This window comes from Leptidea sinapis, chromosome 27 (genome assembly GCF_905404315.1).
Source record: "Leptidea sinapis chromosome 27, ilLepSina1.1, whole genome shotgun sequence".
In the NCBI taxonomy this organism is placed as follows: Eukaryota; Metazoa; Arthropoda; class Insecta; order Lepidoptera; family Pieridae; genus Leptidea; species Leptidea sinapis.
In genome coordinates this window covers 4,877,091-4,892,469 of record NC_066291.1, presented here as the reverse complement: position 1 = coordinate 4,892,469, position 15,379 = coordinate 4,877,091, and the positions used below count along the sequence as shown (strand labels likewise).

The 15,379-nt window shown below is 37.3% G+C and overlaps 1 protein-coding gene across 1 annotated transcript; it reads left to right on the top strand.

Moving 5' to 3' along the window:
- Nucleotides 1-5,310: 5,310 nt before the first annotated feature.
- On the top strand, nt 5,311-15,366 carry LOC126972813 (multiple inositol polyphosphate phosphatase 1-like). The gene is made up of 7 exons (XM_050819884.1): nt 5,311-5,471; nt 7,317-7,468; nt 7,623-7,901; nt 8,771-8,869; nt 10,378-10,587; nt 13,489-13,736; nt 15,037-15,366. Exons 1-7 carry the CDS (start codon nt 5,405-5,407, stop codon nt 15,287-15,289), a joined length of 1,308 nt encoding a protein of 435 aa, XP_050675841.1. The 5' UTR covers nt 5,311-5,404; the 3' UTR covers nt 15,290-15,366.
- The last annotated feature ends 13 nt before the right edge of the window (nt 15,367-15,379 follow it).

Here is a 15,379-nt window from a genome sequence, read left to right as displayed (position 1 = left end):
TAATTTTTCGTTTTCATTAAAACCAAACAATAATTCGAAAATATGAGAGTAAATTCAAAAATGATGATGAAAGGAGATTGAAACGCTTTCATATATTCCTGGGCCGAAGTGATAACAAGATGAAAGTAGCACTATTTAAAAGATAACATTTAAATAATCCATAATTGAAAATTTAGCAAGATTTGTCAATCTAGGAGCTGAGTAATCGAAGATATAAAAATGAGGTTATGTCTTAAACTATATCTTGACAGCTTATCTTTTCTAGGTTTATTAAACGCCTAGCTGCTAAGGATTTATCACATACTTATATTAGATGGGTACCAACCTTGTTTTTTGTTTTAGATAAAAAATACCTACCTATTTACATATCCCTTTCTACTACTGTAACGACATTTTTTTACATTATAATATAATACAATTGGTAATTAGATAATATAATATAGTATACCTTAATTAAAAGATAGTTTTATTTGCTCAGATAAGAATAATATATACTCATTAGCTCATACATGAACTGTAAAACAGACTGCTAGACACAATTATTACTTTCCTTGGAATTCAATTGGGTAGGTAGGTAATTAACAAGTCGGTAACTCAACGAATACAATAAGAAACGAAGTGACAATGATGAAGAAACGAAATGATCTGTCAGACTGTCATTGTCAAAGTGAAGTTAGCGTTGAGGAACAAGGATTTCACTAGTATCGATATTTTATATAAATCGATTTATTGATCGATTTATTGATATTAAAATAATTGCTCAGTTCTGTTTTTTCCTGAGAAAATAATATATTTTATTCATAATAATAATTCAAACCTAAACTATGCACCTTACTAATATTATTTAAATAAAACAACTGGATCTTAATGTTATTTTAATCGATTAAATATTCATTCGATTACGTCATTTTAATCGATTTTCTTTATTTTAATGTTTTTTCGGTTTGTAGATTGCAAAATGAACTAGTTTTTTTGTATTTTACATCAGAAAAAAATACCCTTTTTTTTAAAAGTATATTTCAACTTATTAACCATCAGGCCCAAAAGTCCCATTCTCCTTTGTGTAGTTATAGCTGACGCTTAGCCCGGTTTACCTGCGGGAGGCTTCCTTGCACAGAATGTCGCCTAGGTGGGTACTGCAAGCCCAAAGTCGATCAGGCTAAGATTAAACTATTTCTGGTTCTAAATATTCTGTAATGTAAACTTTAACATGTTTTTCATTTACTTAACTTTACAAGGCTCTTAAATGATCGATAAAAAACAGTTCGTTGTTGGCGTGTCCAAATAAAATATCATTATTTCGTATTCGCTTTTTATTTTTCCCCTTTCTCTTTGTTTTTATATGCTTCATATAATTGTTAATCCTGTCTGTTTGTTTGTTCTAATGCTTCTAGAAAATATTTCGTGCCGTACTATGCCATTATTTAGATCATCTTTCAGTTTTTAAAACTAGTTAATATTCTTTATTTCCGGTTGATTTTTAAAAACGAATGATATCTCCGACATCTTATCTCTCTACGGTACAGTTTATTATTTGATATATTAAATTATTGTAATCATTTGATGCTGTTCACGATTTGTACATGCGTCCGCGTCAGTTCGATAATATAGTTTTACAATCTGATTGTGATTACAATCAACCGTTAGAACTGCGAGTCATTAAGTAATCATTATATGCATCGGTATACAAATAATTAACAAAACACGTACCTTTATTCATTGATTTAACAATTAGATAAATGCTCTCCAAGCAAATATTATTTGCTAGATAAATTTAGTATCAACAAAATCAGAAACTTCATGGCGAGAGTTGATGGACAAGAGTAGTATTTGAATGGAGACCGCAACGACCAGTGGGAGACTCCTTTGCATAGGATGCCGGCTAGATATAGTACCACAACGGCGGCTATTTCTGCCGTGAAGCAGTAGCTAGTGAAATTACTGGGCAAATGAGACTTGATATCTTATGTCTCAAGGTGAGGAGCGCAGTTGTAGTGCCGCTCAGAATTTTGGGGTTTTTCAAGAATCCTGAGCGGCACTGCGTTGTAATGGGCAGGGCGTATCAGTTACCATTAGCTGAACGTCCTGCTCGTCCCTTATTTTCATAAAAAACGAATACTAGAGGGCTACACAATACATCGAATCACCAAAATATGTTAGTAGCGTAGCGTGCCTTTGCCGGGCCCCGTATAAAAACTTGCTTGGGGCCCTGATGAAGGGTAAAGATTTCTCACAAAAGAAAAAAAATGTTTGCATAAAATTAAAAGAAATATTTATTCATCAAAATTATCTAGCTGTCACTTTTTACAAGCAGCAAAAGTTTTTATTAATTTTTGCTTATGCACATCTGGGGCCCCGTATAATTGAGTAGTAGTTGTAGTAGCACAGGATGTCGGCTAGATTATGGGTACCACAACGTCGCCTATTTATGCCATGAAGTAGTAATGTGTAAACATTACTGTGTTTCGGTCTGAAGGGCGCCGTAGCTAGTGAAATTACTGGGCAAATGAGACAACAACATCGTAACATCTTGTCTCAAGGCGACGAGCGCAGTTGTAGTGTCGCTCAGAATTTTTGGGCTTTTCAAGAATCCTGAGTGGCACTGTATAGGGCAGGGCGTATCAATTACCATCTGCTGAGCCGTCTTTTACGTCTCGTTCCTTATTACCTTAAAAAAAGCAATAAAGAGCTTTAAGTGTTTTAATTCCTACCTCTTGATCCGTCTGATTCCTAAGTTTAATTCAAACTGCCACACGTTGGGGGCGTGTCTCAAATATAAACAATTTATTGTATTAGATATTATTATTGTATAATAATCGTAAAGATAGTGATGGTGGATAGATATCACTTCGATCACGCCGGCCGCTACTGAGTTCTCGCATGCTACTTCGCTTGATATCCCGCTTCTGATGTAAGATTAGGATGGTGCACACTGGATACATACTCACAAAATGATTATTGCCGATTCTTCTCAGTATACGGTAAAAATGTAATACTGATCAATTATAACGATAAAAATGTAATACTGATTAAATTTAAATTTAAATAAATATATTTTTTTTTATAAAAAATGCTTTTCAGCGATTAACAGATATTAATAGAACAATAGAAACATATATTATCTATCTGCGTTAGTTTAAAATTTGTGGTTCAAGTGTTCAATAAGTATTTAATTATAAATGAACAAAATCGCCACATTTTCGGTAATTTACGCAAGTGAACTGCTAATGTCATAATTAAATTTAATTAAGTCCAGTTAAGTTAAGCTAGTTTAATTTAGTTAAGGTTTTCAACCAGTGTGTGTTGCCAGTGATGGCTTACGGTACGCGGACGTGGTCGCTAACTATGGGTCTTATGAGAAAGCTCATGGTCACTCAGAGGGCAATGGAGAGGGCGAGAGAACCAAAGTAACCGATATAGTTCAAACGATTGCGAAACGGAAGTGGCAGTGGGCAGGGCATAGTACGACGGACAGATAGCCGTTGGGGCAGTAAAGTCCTCAAATCGCGAATCCATACATATAAAGTCACTTTTTAACTATAACTATGCCAAGGGATACGATGGTGCAACACATACGGTAGCCTAAGTTAAAGTCGGCGTTATTGTTAAGGGTGTTAAATGTGACTTAACACGTTCCCTGCGCCATCACTTTCAAAAAACTTTCAGCTGGTGCTTTGGATACCTAAAAGATCTCCAAACTAACCTACCATTTGGTGCGTTTGAGACCTAATCGGTCTCCTAAAGATACAGTTTTCAAAATAGTTTATATCTTCCAAAAAAACAATCAAATATATTTTGAAGTTTTTGTGGGTGAAAGATAGCCTATTGCTATATATTTTGCTAGGTTCGCACGCAGTTATGACATTTGAATAAACTACAAATACCAAAAAAAAAAATGATATCGATTGTATCTCGTACCGCAACGGAAGATAGTTCAATATGTGTAGTAAGTAGTGATGGGAATAAAATAATATCTCAGTTGTCGATTGAAAAAGGTTTATTAATTATGCAAAGTGTTTTTCATTAAAACATGGTAAGGACATTGATTGCTTGCATTGCGCGCAAATGGTAACAATTCGTTTAGTTTTTTTAGAAGCGTCAGTGCTGTTTAATGTGCGTCGTAATTTTTCGTAACAACCCACACAACGTCTTTTTTTGTCGCCACGTTGGAAAACATGATCAGTACATCTTCCTCCGGGTAATTCTGTAATAAAGTGCATTGTATAAATAATCAGCATGCAACTATGTCAGTGAAGTAAATGCGATGGAATCTAATTTTATTAGTTTCATTATTCGAGTGTCTTATGTATATTTTTGTTCTTAGGCTGTTGTTTCTTTAAAAAAATATACGGAGGTATTAAATAAAAGCTGGATGTCACAGGTCTCGACCTCCCACGTCGATGCTAGGACAACACTAAAACGAGTCACGCAGCGCCCGCGCCGCCCACCTTCCCTCTCTTGCGTCTACGAGGCGTACGATTCCACGAGTACCGACATATCTTCTAACGCAAGGAATGAAAATAATTACAGTACTGTGCGTTAGGGACCTAATCCATCTCTAATTTCTTTTTTAATGTCCTTGAATTCATCTTTAAGTAGGAAGCAAATATGTATATTTGTCCTACTCATACCTAAAGAACTTTACACGTTAGATCCTCCCGCAAGGAGTGAAACAACACTATTATATTCAACGCACAATACAAAAGTCCTGCAAGAGATCTGATAGATCTCGTAATGCAACGAACGTGTTAAACCTTAACTATAACTGCTAATATGATGCATCTCAACCTTAGTGAAGAAAAATATATAAGCATGTATAATTCATTCATATCATGCATTATTGTATGTAATAGCTTTTTTTATCATTTTTTTATGTAAATAAGGGACGAGATGAGGAGGACGTTCAGCTGATGGTAATTGATACGCCCTGCCCAATACAATGCAGTGCCGATCAGGATTTTTGAAAAACACAAGAAATCGGAGAGGCACTACAATTGCGCTCGTTACCTTGAGACATAAGATGTTAAGTCTCATTTGCCCAGTCATATCACTAGACACGGTGCCCTCCAGACCGAAACACAGTAATGTTTACACATTACTGCTTCACGGCAGAAATAGGCGCCGTTGTGGTACCCATAATCTAGCCGACTTCCTGTGCAAAGGAGCCTCCCACTGGTAAAATCTATATATAGTCTATGTAAGTGAAATAAAATAAAAATGAAATTTATTGTGTGTTCACGCCCTAAAATTGATTTATCTAAATCTATATAAGACGTTTTCACAAACTATGCCGGTAGTAGATCGCAATATGTATACATATCAGATTATACTGTTACTTTTAGCTGTGTTTAATGTAGTGTTAAGTGACAAGTCATGTTACTGGAACTCAGAATGTCCGTATTTAATGTACGCAACAAAGACACCGTATGACTCTATTCGGGGCGATATTAGAGACTTTCCCAGTATACCGAGTAAGTCTTTTTTATGTTCACTAGACCTCCTTTAGATGTTTTATTGCCAACTGAAGACGGTGCTCCGTCTGTGTTGGGTATGTTGTCAATGTTGAAGAACTGATGAACTGAGGCTAAAGTGGATATAAATGGTATTTTGAAAACAAAAAAATGTATATAGCAATATGTAATGGAATTTAGTTAGTTTCTTAATAAAAATTCTTATGCAGGCACGCTGTTTTATCAGATTTCTTTTTTTCTTTATTTTAATATTAGACTGAAACAAAACAATTTTGACTAAACAAGGAAAGCATTAATGTCAACAGCAGACTACAACAGGTGCCATACAATTTTATTAAAATATTTATTTAGGCGCGCGAGCGCTCTGCATTGGACTAAATTTTCTCATGCTCTGCAAAAAAATGTATGGAGATGAAACCTTTTACATTAAATTACAGATAAATGATGTTTTGTTAGGCAATATAATTAGCAATTTCTGTAAAACATTGTCTTATTTCTCTATATAGATAATATACCCACAAATACTTTTATAGTATTGTTTTTACACTTTTTCACAACGCACGACGGCATTTTTAAAATATTTTATTGCGACGCAAACTGATCTGTCACAGACGATGGCAAATCTCATAATGGCGGCGTACGTCTTGTTTTAGTGTAAGTATATGCGTGGGGCTATGTATTTACACGTTTACCGGCTTGTTTTGGTGCCTCACTGTTATGTAAGGTGACAGATATAAAGCTGTTAATTTGTGTATTGTTATTACTAGCCCGACCCGACAGTCGTTGTTCTATTCATAATAAAAAAAACGGGTCGAACTTCCTAAGTTTCTTAGCTGATTTCTACTTGGCGAAGGGCATATTCCTACTAAATTTCATGTCTCTACGCCTTATGATTCCAGAGATATCTTGATGAGTCAATAGATAGGTGGGAATATCTTATACCTATACTTTGTTAAGCTCTAATTGCGATGGTAAAAAAAATAGACCCTTGTGTCTCAGATACTGTGCTGCAAATATCTGAGATACAAGGCGCACAGGAGTAAAAGCAGTATCAAATAGAATTAGTAGTCTAATTTGAATCAACGTTTATAATAGTCGATATCACTGTGAACCCAGTATTGAGTCTACGCAGTCGATGATAAGTAAGCTATGAGACCTTGCTTGATGTACAGAATATGTACAAACTGTATTATAGACAGATAATATACTAAGCGTCTGGATCACCATCTGGATGTTTGGTGGTCCTCCTTAGTGCGGTTTTCAAGGAGCTTTCTTCCACGTACTACAAAGCTGTGGAATGAGCTTCCTTGTGCGGTATTTCCGGGACAATACGACAAACGTACATTCAAATCGCGTACACCTTCCTTAAAGGCCGGCAACGCTCTTGTGATTCCTCTGGTGTTGCAAGAGAATGTGGGCGGCGGTGCTCAGTTAATACCAGGTAACCCGTATGCTCGTTTGTCCCCCTTTTTCCATAAAAAAAGCGTACAGACTAACATAGTGTGCGAGACAGAATAACATCTCTAACGGCATCTCCGTAGCAAGATTGAAAGGGTAAGTTTATCTATTGCTGTTGTGTTTACTAGTTGAGGAAATTATGGGTACCACAACGGTGCCTTTTTCTGCCGTGAAGCAGTTATGTGTAAGCATTACTGTGTTTCTGCCTGAAGGGCGCCGTAGCTAGTGAAATTACCTGGCAAATGAGACTTAATATCTTATGTCTCAAGGTAACGAGTGCAATTGTAGTGCCGCTCAGAATTTTTGGGTCTTTGGCTTGACTTGGCCATCACCGCCCCTCTCAAAAAAGCATCCTGTATAGCAAAGGTCATGTATTGTAAATTGTAGATTGCGAGGTGAGGAGCGTGTGGGCTCTGATCCGCCATGGAAACCGGAATCCCAGCGGCACGGTCACCGGAGAGATGAACGAGCTCCAAGCCAAGATAAAACACGAGATAATTGCCAGCTACGAGGCGGGAAACAACTCCCTGTGCGCTCAGGTTATATTGCCATTATTGTTTTAGGCTGAGATCTATAGACTTAGACTTTGCTCAGACTTTACTTACGTAAAACTAAGCTGAGTATGATAAAAACCGAACTGGTTTTTTGCATTACGTATTATACACATTCTTAATTCCTTCTGTACCTGAACAGGACATACAAGACTTAAGAGCGTGGACATGGAACTCCACGATGGATGTGTCAGAGTCATATCTAACAGGGACTGGCTACGAGGAGATCTACGATATGGCAAAGAGGATCAGGGAAAAGTATCCTCATTTGCTAGCAGGAACTGAGGAGCACTTCTACTTTCGACCAACGTACAAACAGAGAACGGTAGCCAGTGCAATGGCGTTCGTTCATGGTCTGACCGAAGGAACAAACCTCAACCTGACTGCTGATGAACCTCTGGAACGGGATGATATGCTTCGAGTAAGTTTTGTCCTGTAAACATGCTTCACAAATTTAGATATCATTTTACATATTTAACACATGAGAGACTGAGATAGAATCTATTTTTACACTACATTCATTGGTCTGAAGTTCAGTTCTAGAGAAATTTCAATAAAATAAATAGAAGGTGGAATTTGTATGATACAGACATAATCTATAATCTAGTTAGTAGTACTTAGTTACTAGTATAATGAAATCTTAGTTATAACTTAGCTAATCTTAAATTCCAGTTCAAATAGATCACTTTATGAGCCTCTTTCCCGCCACGTATCATTTTGTTTGGTTTTTTTATTCGCATGAGTGTTTAATTGACGCTAAGATCGGCGGCGCTGTTGTGGTTCCTCTCACGTGCCAAGAATTAGGTCCTGGTTATCACAAAGTTTCAGGTGACCCTTTGCATGATCGGTAGTCCTGAAGATGACTAGTGTGTATTGGTTAGGGAGCAGCATACATTCCTAGTAAAAAATCTATGATAAAATCCCTAAATCGACGAGCCATATAGCCGAATGGATAGTGACCCCGACTACTAAGCTAGAGGTAGGTGCAATCATTTATATGATAAATATAGATGTTTGTATCTGAGTCATGGATGTTTATATGTATTTATGTATGTTTTAGTAAGTATATTGTATTAAATATATCGTTGTCTTGTACCCATAGTACAGGCTATGCCTAGTTTTGGGCAAGATAATTTGTGTAAAGGGGTATCACTATTATTATTATTAACTTAGTAATAAAGTAAGTTAAAAGCATAAAAACAAATCGAACTTGAGTCATGGCGATCAAACGTTTCATTTACTATTTATTTAGTGTAATTTTAGAGAACTCAATGTATATTAAATTCACAGCCTTATGATAACTGTGACCGCTATCAAGAAGACGTGAAAGGAGGTCAACCCTTGGCGGATGAGCTCGAAGCCTTCTGGAGAACTGAAGAATATGTAGCGGTTAGTTCTCTGCATTATATTATTACCACTATAGCATAAGCTGACGATTTCTCTTAGTTATAATTTGAAATTGGGTCAGTATCGATCCAGTTATTCAAACTGGTCGTTCTAGGTGCTATCTTTATCTCCCGTGATAAAATCTTTTGCAGTCGTACAGGATTTTTTTGAATCTTTTCCCTTACTGCTTTGACCACCTTTTTCGTACGAACACTACGTAGGCGGCCAGATCGTTTTTTGTCACATACAGAGGAGGTCTCATTGTACCTATTTATAGCCCGGTACACAAACATTTTAATAATACCAAGCGTATAGAGAGTTTTAAATATTGCATTTGGCTCCATACCTACTTTGTGTACTGCAATCACAGCGATTCGGTTCTCTTTATCACCCCAATCCATATTCATATCGCAAAATATTGTACAATATATTGGCGCCAAAATGAGAAAACTCAATGAACAATCATATAAAAATGACAGATTCCAAATTTAAATTTAACATTTTGTGTATTTTTAATTGTAACAGTATTTATGGCCAGACTAAGTATAATACGCCTTCTCCATTAATTATACAATGCAATCTCAATACAGTAATGGAACAGTATTTTAACTTCATACTAGAGCGACCGAATCGACGCACGCATACATGCACACGATTAACACGTCCGCTAAGCAATCTTGGGGAGACAAAACTATTGAATGCCATGCCGTGCGCCGCCAAGTCAGGTTCGGTATCTGTCCGAGTTAAATAGCTGTACCGCGCTGTCCGCGTCGTCAATATTTTTGCATGTACCAACCACGGCCCGCCCAGACGTAGTTATAAATTTCATGGAGACCGCTGAGCTATGTTACTGTTCTATTAGGTACTTGTACTGTGATCCAATACTGCTCAGGATTCTTGAATTAACCAAAAACAGTGAATGATATCACAATCACACTCGGTACTTTGACCCTTTATTTTCTCTAGAGTAATACTCTTAGGAAATACAAAGATTATTACGAGAGACTGGAGCCTAAACTGAGCCATATGTATTTAAGGACTCCATGTTCTTTCACATCGGGTGTTACATTTCAATTTTCTGTGATACCCACCTAGTGACATCCTATATAAATAACATTTCATCATAATCATCATCATATCCGCTGGAAGACGTCCACTGCTGGACATGAGGCCTGTCTCAAAGATCTCCACGACGATCGGTCATGCGCTACCTTCATCCAACGTATTCCGGCGATCTTGACCAGATCATCGGTCCATTTCTAGTGGACTTACCAACACTTCGTCTTCCGGTACGTGGTCGCTATTCGAGGACTTTACTGCCCCAAAGACCACTGCCACCTCAGTTTCGTAAAAATGTTGACTATATTGGCGACTTTGGTTCTCCTACGGGTCTCCTCATTTAATCAAAACTTACCTCTATATTCATTTAAGTAAGATTATAGTGTTATACTAGCATCTCTGTATTATTATTCTGGAAGTTATGGATGTTGTAAATGAAGTTGTCAACACAGATGCAGCAAGGCGTGCAAAAGCGGTTGGGTATCCCAACACAACTGACAGCGGCCGAGGTGTACACGCTGCATGAACTGTGCCGGTTCTACCGCTCCTGGAGCCCGACCCTTAGGTCCCCGTGGTGTGCAGCCTTCACCAATGAAGACCTCGTCGTCATCGAGTATAGAGACGACGTCAGGCATTTCCAACGCAATGGATATGCTTCCACGGTACATCTGTTTCATACATTTCTGTTTACTTAATCCTTTTGTTACGTACTGGAAAGATCCCTGAAAGCGTATAACGCTCGCGCGTACACGCTCTTTGTCTCTAGTTGTAATTACTAATACAAAATAATAAAAGTTTTTATATCAGCTCTTCGAGCTCAAAAATATAATTAATATTATTTCAAAAGTCTGATACAAGTTAAATAAACCTCTAGAATGTGGGCGGCGGTAAACACTTAACACCAGGTGCCCCCGTACGCTCGTTTGTCCTACTTTTCCATAAAAAAAGCTACATCAGTTCGTAAAGGAGCTTTGACATGGCAAGAAGAAGTGATAAGAAACTCCCAGCCCATTTATTAAAACATATAATAACAGAATTGCTTAGACTACTTCTAATATATAAAATTCTCGTGTCACGGTGTGCGGGACGTAACTCCTCCGAAACGGCTTGATCGATTCTCATGAAATTTTGAGTGCATATTGGGTAGGTCTGAGAATCGGACAACATTTATTTTTCATCCCCCTAAATGTTAAGGGTGGTCCACACGAATCTTATTTTTTTTTACATTTTTTTTTAATTTGTTTGATTATGAGTCAGCATTAAAAAATACATACAACTTCAAATTTTCACCAATCTGCGATCAACAGTAACTTTTGTATCGCGATTTTAATATCGGCAATACAACTTTTGCTGGGTCAGCTAGTAACACTCTAAAATTCTAAGTGGCCTGCGCAAAATCAGTCAAAACCCATGCATCATTATCTCCTATATATACAAGATAATGATGCATAGCATATTAAAGTTTCCGTGACAAAGAAGCTTTGATATATTTCTTTTGAAATTAAATATTTTTATTTATTAAAACAAGAATCTAGAAACCAGTAAGGTCCAGTATGACTTACGTATAGTTCATATCAATTTGATGACATAATAATACACAAGATGTACTTGATATAATCAAACATTATAAGATATTGATATGATCTTTGATAAGATACCGTTATATTATCAAGGTACATGTAATATTGTTATAATGAGACTTTCAATTTGTGTTAGGGGGTGTCCATTAATGACATGAGGCATTTATGAGAGTTTTTCAACCCCCCTTACCTACTTGGTGAGATATCGTATTTTCCTCAACTCTTCAAAATGTATGTTTTGACTGTAAACGTGTTGGATTATTGAGAAAAAAAAAACAAAATTCCAACTTCTTCTATTACTCTTATTGAAGAGTAGCAAAGACTAGTATGTGTGAATATTACCGTAATGTTAATTCACAATCATAGAATAAATAAATTAATATTGAAGAAAAATTAATAAGACCCATGTACTGAATTAGAATAAATCTTTTTGCACATCCTCAAGAGTGACTTCTGGGACCAACATAATATTTGAGTGATTTTCAATAATATCAACTGCTTCTTCAACTTTGGTCAGAGCTAGCCACTGTAAGCCGTAATTGCTTGCGCACAGACGCCCAGTAGCTCGTCTTTTGACAATCAGCGAGGGTCGCAATTTGTGCATTAGCACAGACACACGCCCCGACCTCCCACCGTCTGTACTTATCCGTACTTTCTTAACCATACACGCTGTCTGTCAATGGAAGGACGTATAGCTTACCAGTGATAGAAGTTTGTATGGATATTGCAATTCACGCGTCCCAATATAAGGCGATAAGAATGACTTATCGGGTATATTGGGACATCTTCAGATTATTGGGAACGGCCGTTAACTCGCTACCCGCTGACATTTTTAGTACCCCGTTCCCACCACCGTCTGTCACTCATTGGGATGGTCGCGCACGAAATTGTCAGACTATATATACACTTATTTTTAAAGTGAAGCGACGTGCGGATATTGATGACGAGGTAAGCAATGCACTCTCAAAGATAGTGCGTTGGTTTGAGACGAATAATCTGCACTTAAACAGTAAAAAAACAAAGTGTTTACGGTTCATTACACCAAACACAGCGGAGGTACAAACCAACGTACTTATAAATGACCAGAGATTGGAACTTGTGGACACTACGGTCTTCCTGGGTATCACGTTAGATAAAAAGCTTCAGTGGGGTCCACATATTACCCATCTAGCAGATAGACTCAGCTCTGCGGCATATGCAGTTAGAAAGATTAGAGAGTACACGAATGTTGCGACCGCTAGATTAGTGTACTTTAGTTATTTTCACAGCATCATGACGTACGGTAAATTACTATGGGGTCATGCTGCTGACATTGATATAGTGTTTGCTCTGCAAAAGAGAGCTGTTCGTGCTATACATCAGCTTGGTTATAGACAGTCTCTCAAAGAAAAATTTAAAGAAATAAATATTATGACTGTTTATTGTCAGTACATTTATGAAAATTTAATATATGTTCACAAAAATCGTCACCTTTTTGCTCTTAATAGTGATTTTCATTATTATAACACTAGAAATAAGGGATTGCTTGTAACTAATTCTAGTAGGCTTCATAAGATACATAATAGCTTTAAGGGTAAATGTATACACTTCTACAATAAAGTCCCAGCCACTGTTCAGGCATTGTCTATAAATAAATTTAAATGTTTTATAAAAAAATGGCTCTGTCGTAAATCCTATTACTCCACTGCTGAATATCTAAATGATCGGACAGCCTGGGACTAGATTGTGATTATTTTATAGCAACTGTACAATATTGTATATTTTTATTGAAAAGAGCGCAAAAAAAAAGAATGCTGGGAGAGTTTCTTGCGCCGCTTCTTCTCTCTCAGAGCGCCATTTGTTTCCGAAGCGGTAGTAGTATCTAGTAGTATAAGAAATGACATCAAAAAGAATTCTAAAGGAATCAATTTTGAGAAAATAAATGCCTTTTATGCCTTTTATGCCTTTATGCCTTTTATAACGTTAATGTTACCCTTATTTTAGATAAACGCCAAGCTCGGCCACTTTGTGTTACGAGATATGTACGAGAACTTCGCCGCATCAGTACAGGGCGAGGGCAGGAACCTCGTGTCGTACTTCGCTCACGACACTCTCATGGAGATGACCTTCTGTGCGCTTGGTCTGTTCAGAGACCCTGAAGGTATAGCGGCGGCAGTACGGAACCCCAACAGGCAGTGGCGGACCAGTTTAATTGCTCCCTTCTCAACTAATATTATGGCAGTTTTAAACAGGTTTGTTTAATTTACTATAATATACCAATGATGACTTACGATACGCAGACGTGGTCCCTAACTATGGGCCTTATGAGAAAGTTAAGAGAGAGAGAGAACAAGAGAGGGCTATGCTCGGAGTTTCCCTGCGAGATCGAATCAGAAATGAGGAGATCCGTAGGAGAACCAAAGTTACCGACATAGCCCAAATGATTGCGAAACTGAAGTGGCATTGGGCAATGCACATATTTCGACGGACAGATGGCCGTTGGGGCAGTAATGCACTCGAATGGTGACCACGTACCGGAAGACGCAGTGTTTGTAAGCCCCTTCACAAGATGGACCGTCGATCTGGTCAAGATCGCCGGAATACGCTGGATGAGGGCAGCGCAGAACCGATCGTTGTGGAAATCTTTGAGGGAGGCCTTCGTCCAGCAGTGGACGTCTTCCGGTTGATAATGATATACCAGAGGGGGACTTTTTTGCACATTTCATTCAACAGCTGTGTTTTCGTATAATGGGCACCGTAGATAATGAAATTACCGGGCTCATGACCATTGACCTTCAATAAACAACTGGACTCAGAATCACGCTCAAAATTGTCTGAAGCAAAACTTAGCGTCTATTAGCAGATTTCATTCAGTTGTGTTTCGACCGCGCTTTGAATAGAACGCCACGCAATGACAGTGTTCAATGATAAACTGTCCAAATAAAAGCATATAATCCAAACTAAAAAGGATGGAGAGTCGTTTTTCAGGTTAGTGCCCCATTAAATTAACAAAATTATGTAAATAACTTGACACTTTTAATCATTTACGTAAGTAGTTACCTTTAAATTGCTAAAACAAAATTTTCTTGCCTCGTATTCGCTTCCGAGCTTCTAATGAGCGTAAGTATACAATAAATAGACTTTGAACATTACTGCCACGATATAAAGTGTTAATTTGAATGAATGTTTTATAGAGATCTGTATAAGTTAATGTATACCTATATACAACGCCGCTCGGAACTTTTAATAGGCGTTTGGGAAATGGGAGTCTAATTGTTTATTGTATGTCAATGGATGCCTTATATAATGTGCAGGGCGTATCACTAATCATCAGATGAACAACTAACTTGTTTCGTTACTTTTTCTCATCAAAATCAATAATATATTTTTATTATTAATATCTGATCTGTTAATATGTGATCTGTTTCCGCATAAAGGGCGCTATTTCAGTTTTAGGTAAATTGATGATTTGAGAATCTTAAAGAGAACTTCCCGAGTCAAAGTTTTTGGGAAGTTATACAGCGCTGAGATCTAATATAGATTTGTATTTAGATGTGAGACTGCAAACGATGTGTCACACCGTGTCCAGTTCTTCATAAACGAGAAGTTGACGTCGCTGTGTCCTCTCGAGGGCTGCTCGTGGGAGCAATTCTCCTCTATTTTCACACCCTTCACTGACACCACCCTGGAGTTCTGCAGACGGGACTACAGACAACCAGACGAGCCTGTGACTGGCTCCTCAGTAGCTATCAGCGGAAGTATGATATTATTCGCTGCTCTCACCATAGTTAGATACTTAATGTAAATGATAATAACTTAAAACTGAATTGTAATATATTTATTGTAAATATAATTTTAGATTAATATATTTTATATATTTTATTTGTTTTTTTCT

Excerpts from the sequence above, each read along its gene's own strand:
- LOC126972813 (XM_050819884.1), top strand. The coding sequence starts at position 5,405 with ATGTACGCAACAAAGACACCGTATGACTCTATTCGGGGCGATATTAGA. Across the intron at positions 10,588-13,488 it reads GCAATGGATATGCTTCCACG|ATAAACGCCAAGCTCGGCCA; the intron begins GTACATCTGTTT and ends CCCTTATTTTAG. Across the intron at positions 13,737-15,036 it reads ATTATGGCAGTTTTAAACAG|ATGTGAGACTGCAAACGATG; the intron begins GTTTGTTTAATT and ends ATTTGTATTTAG.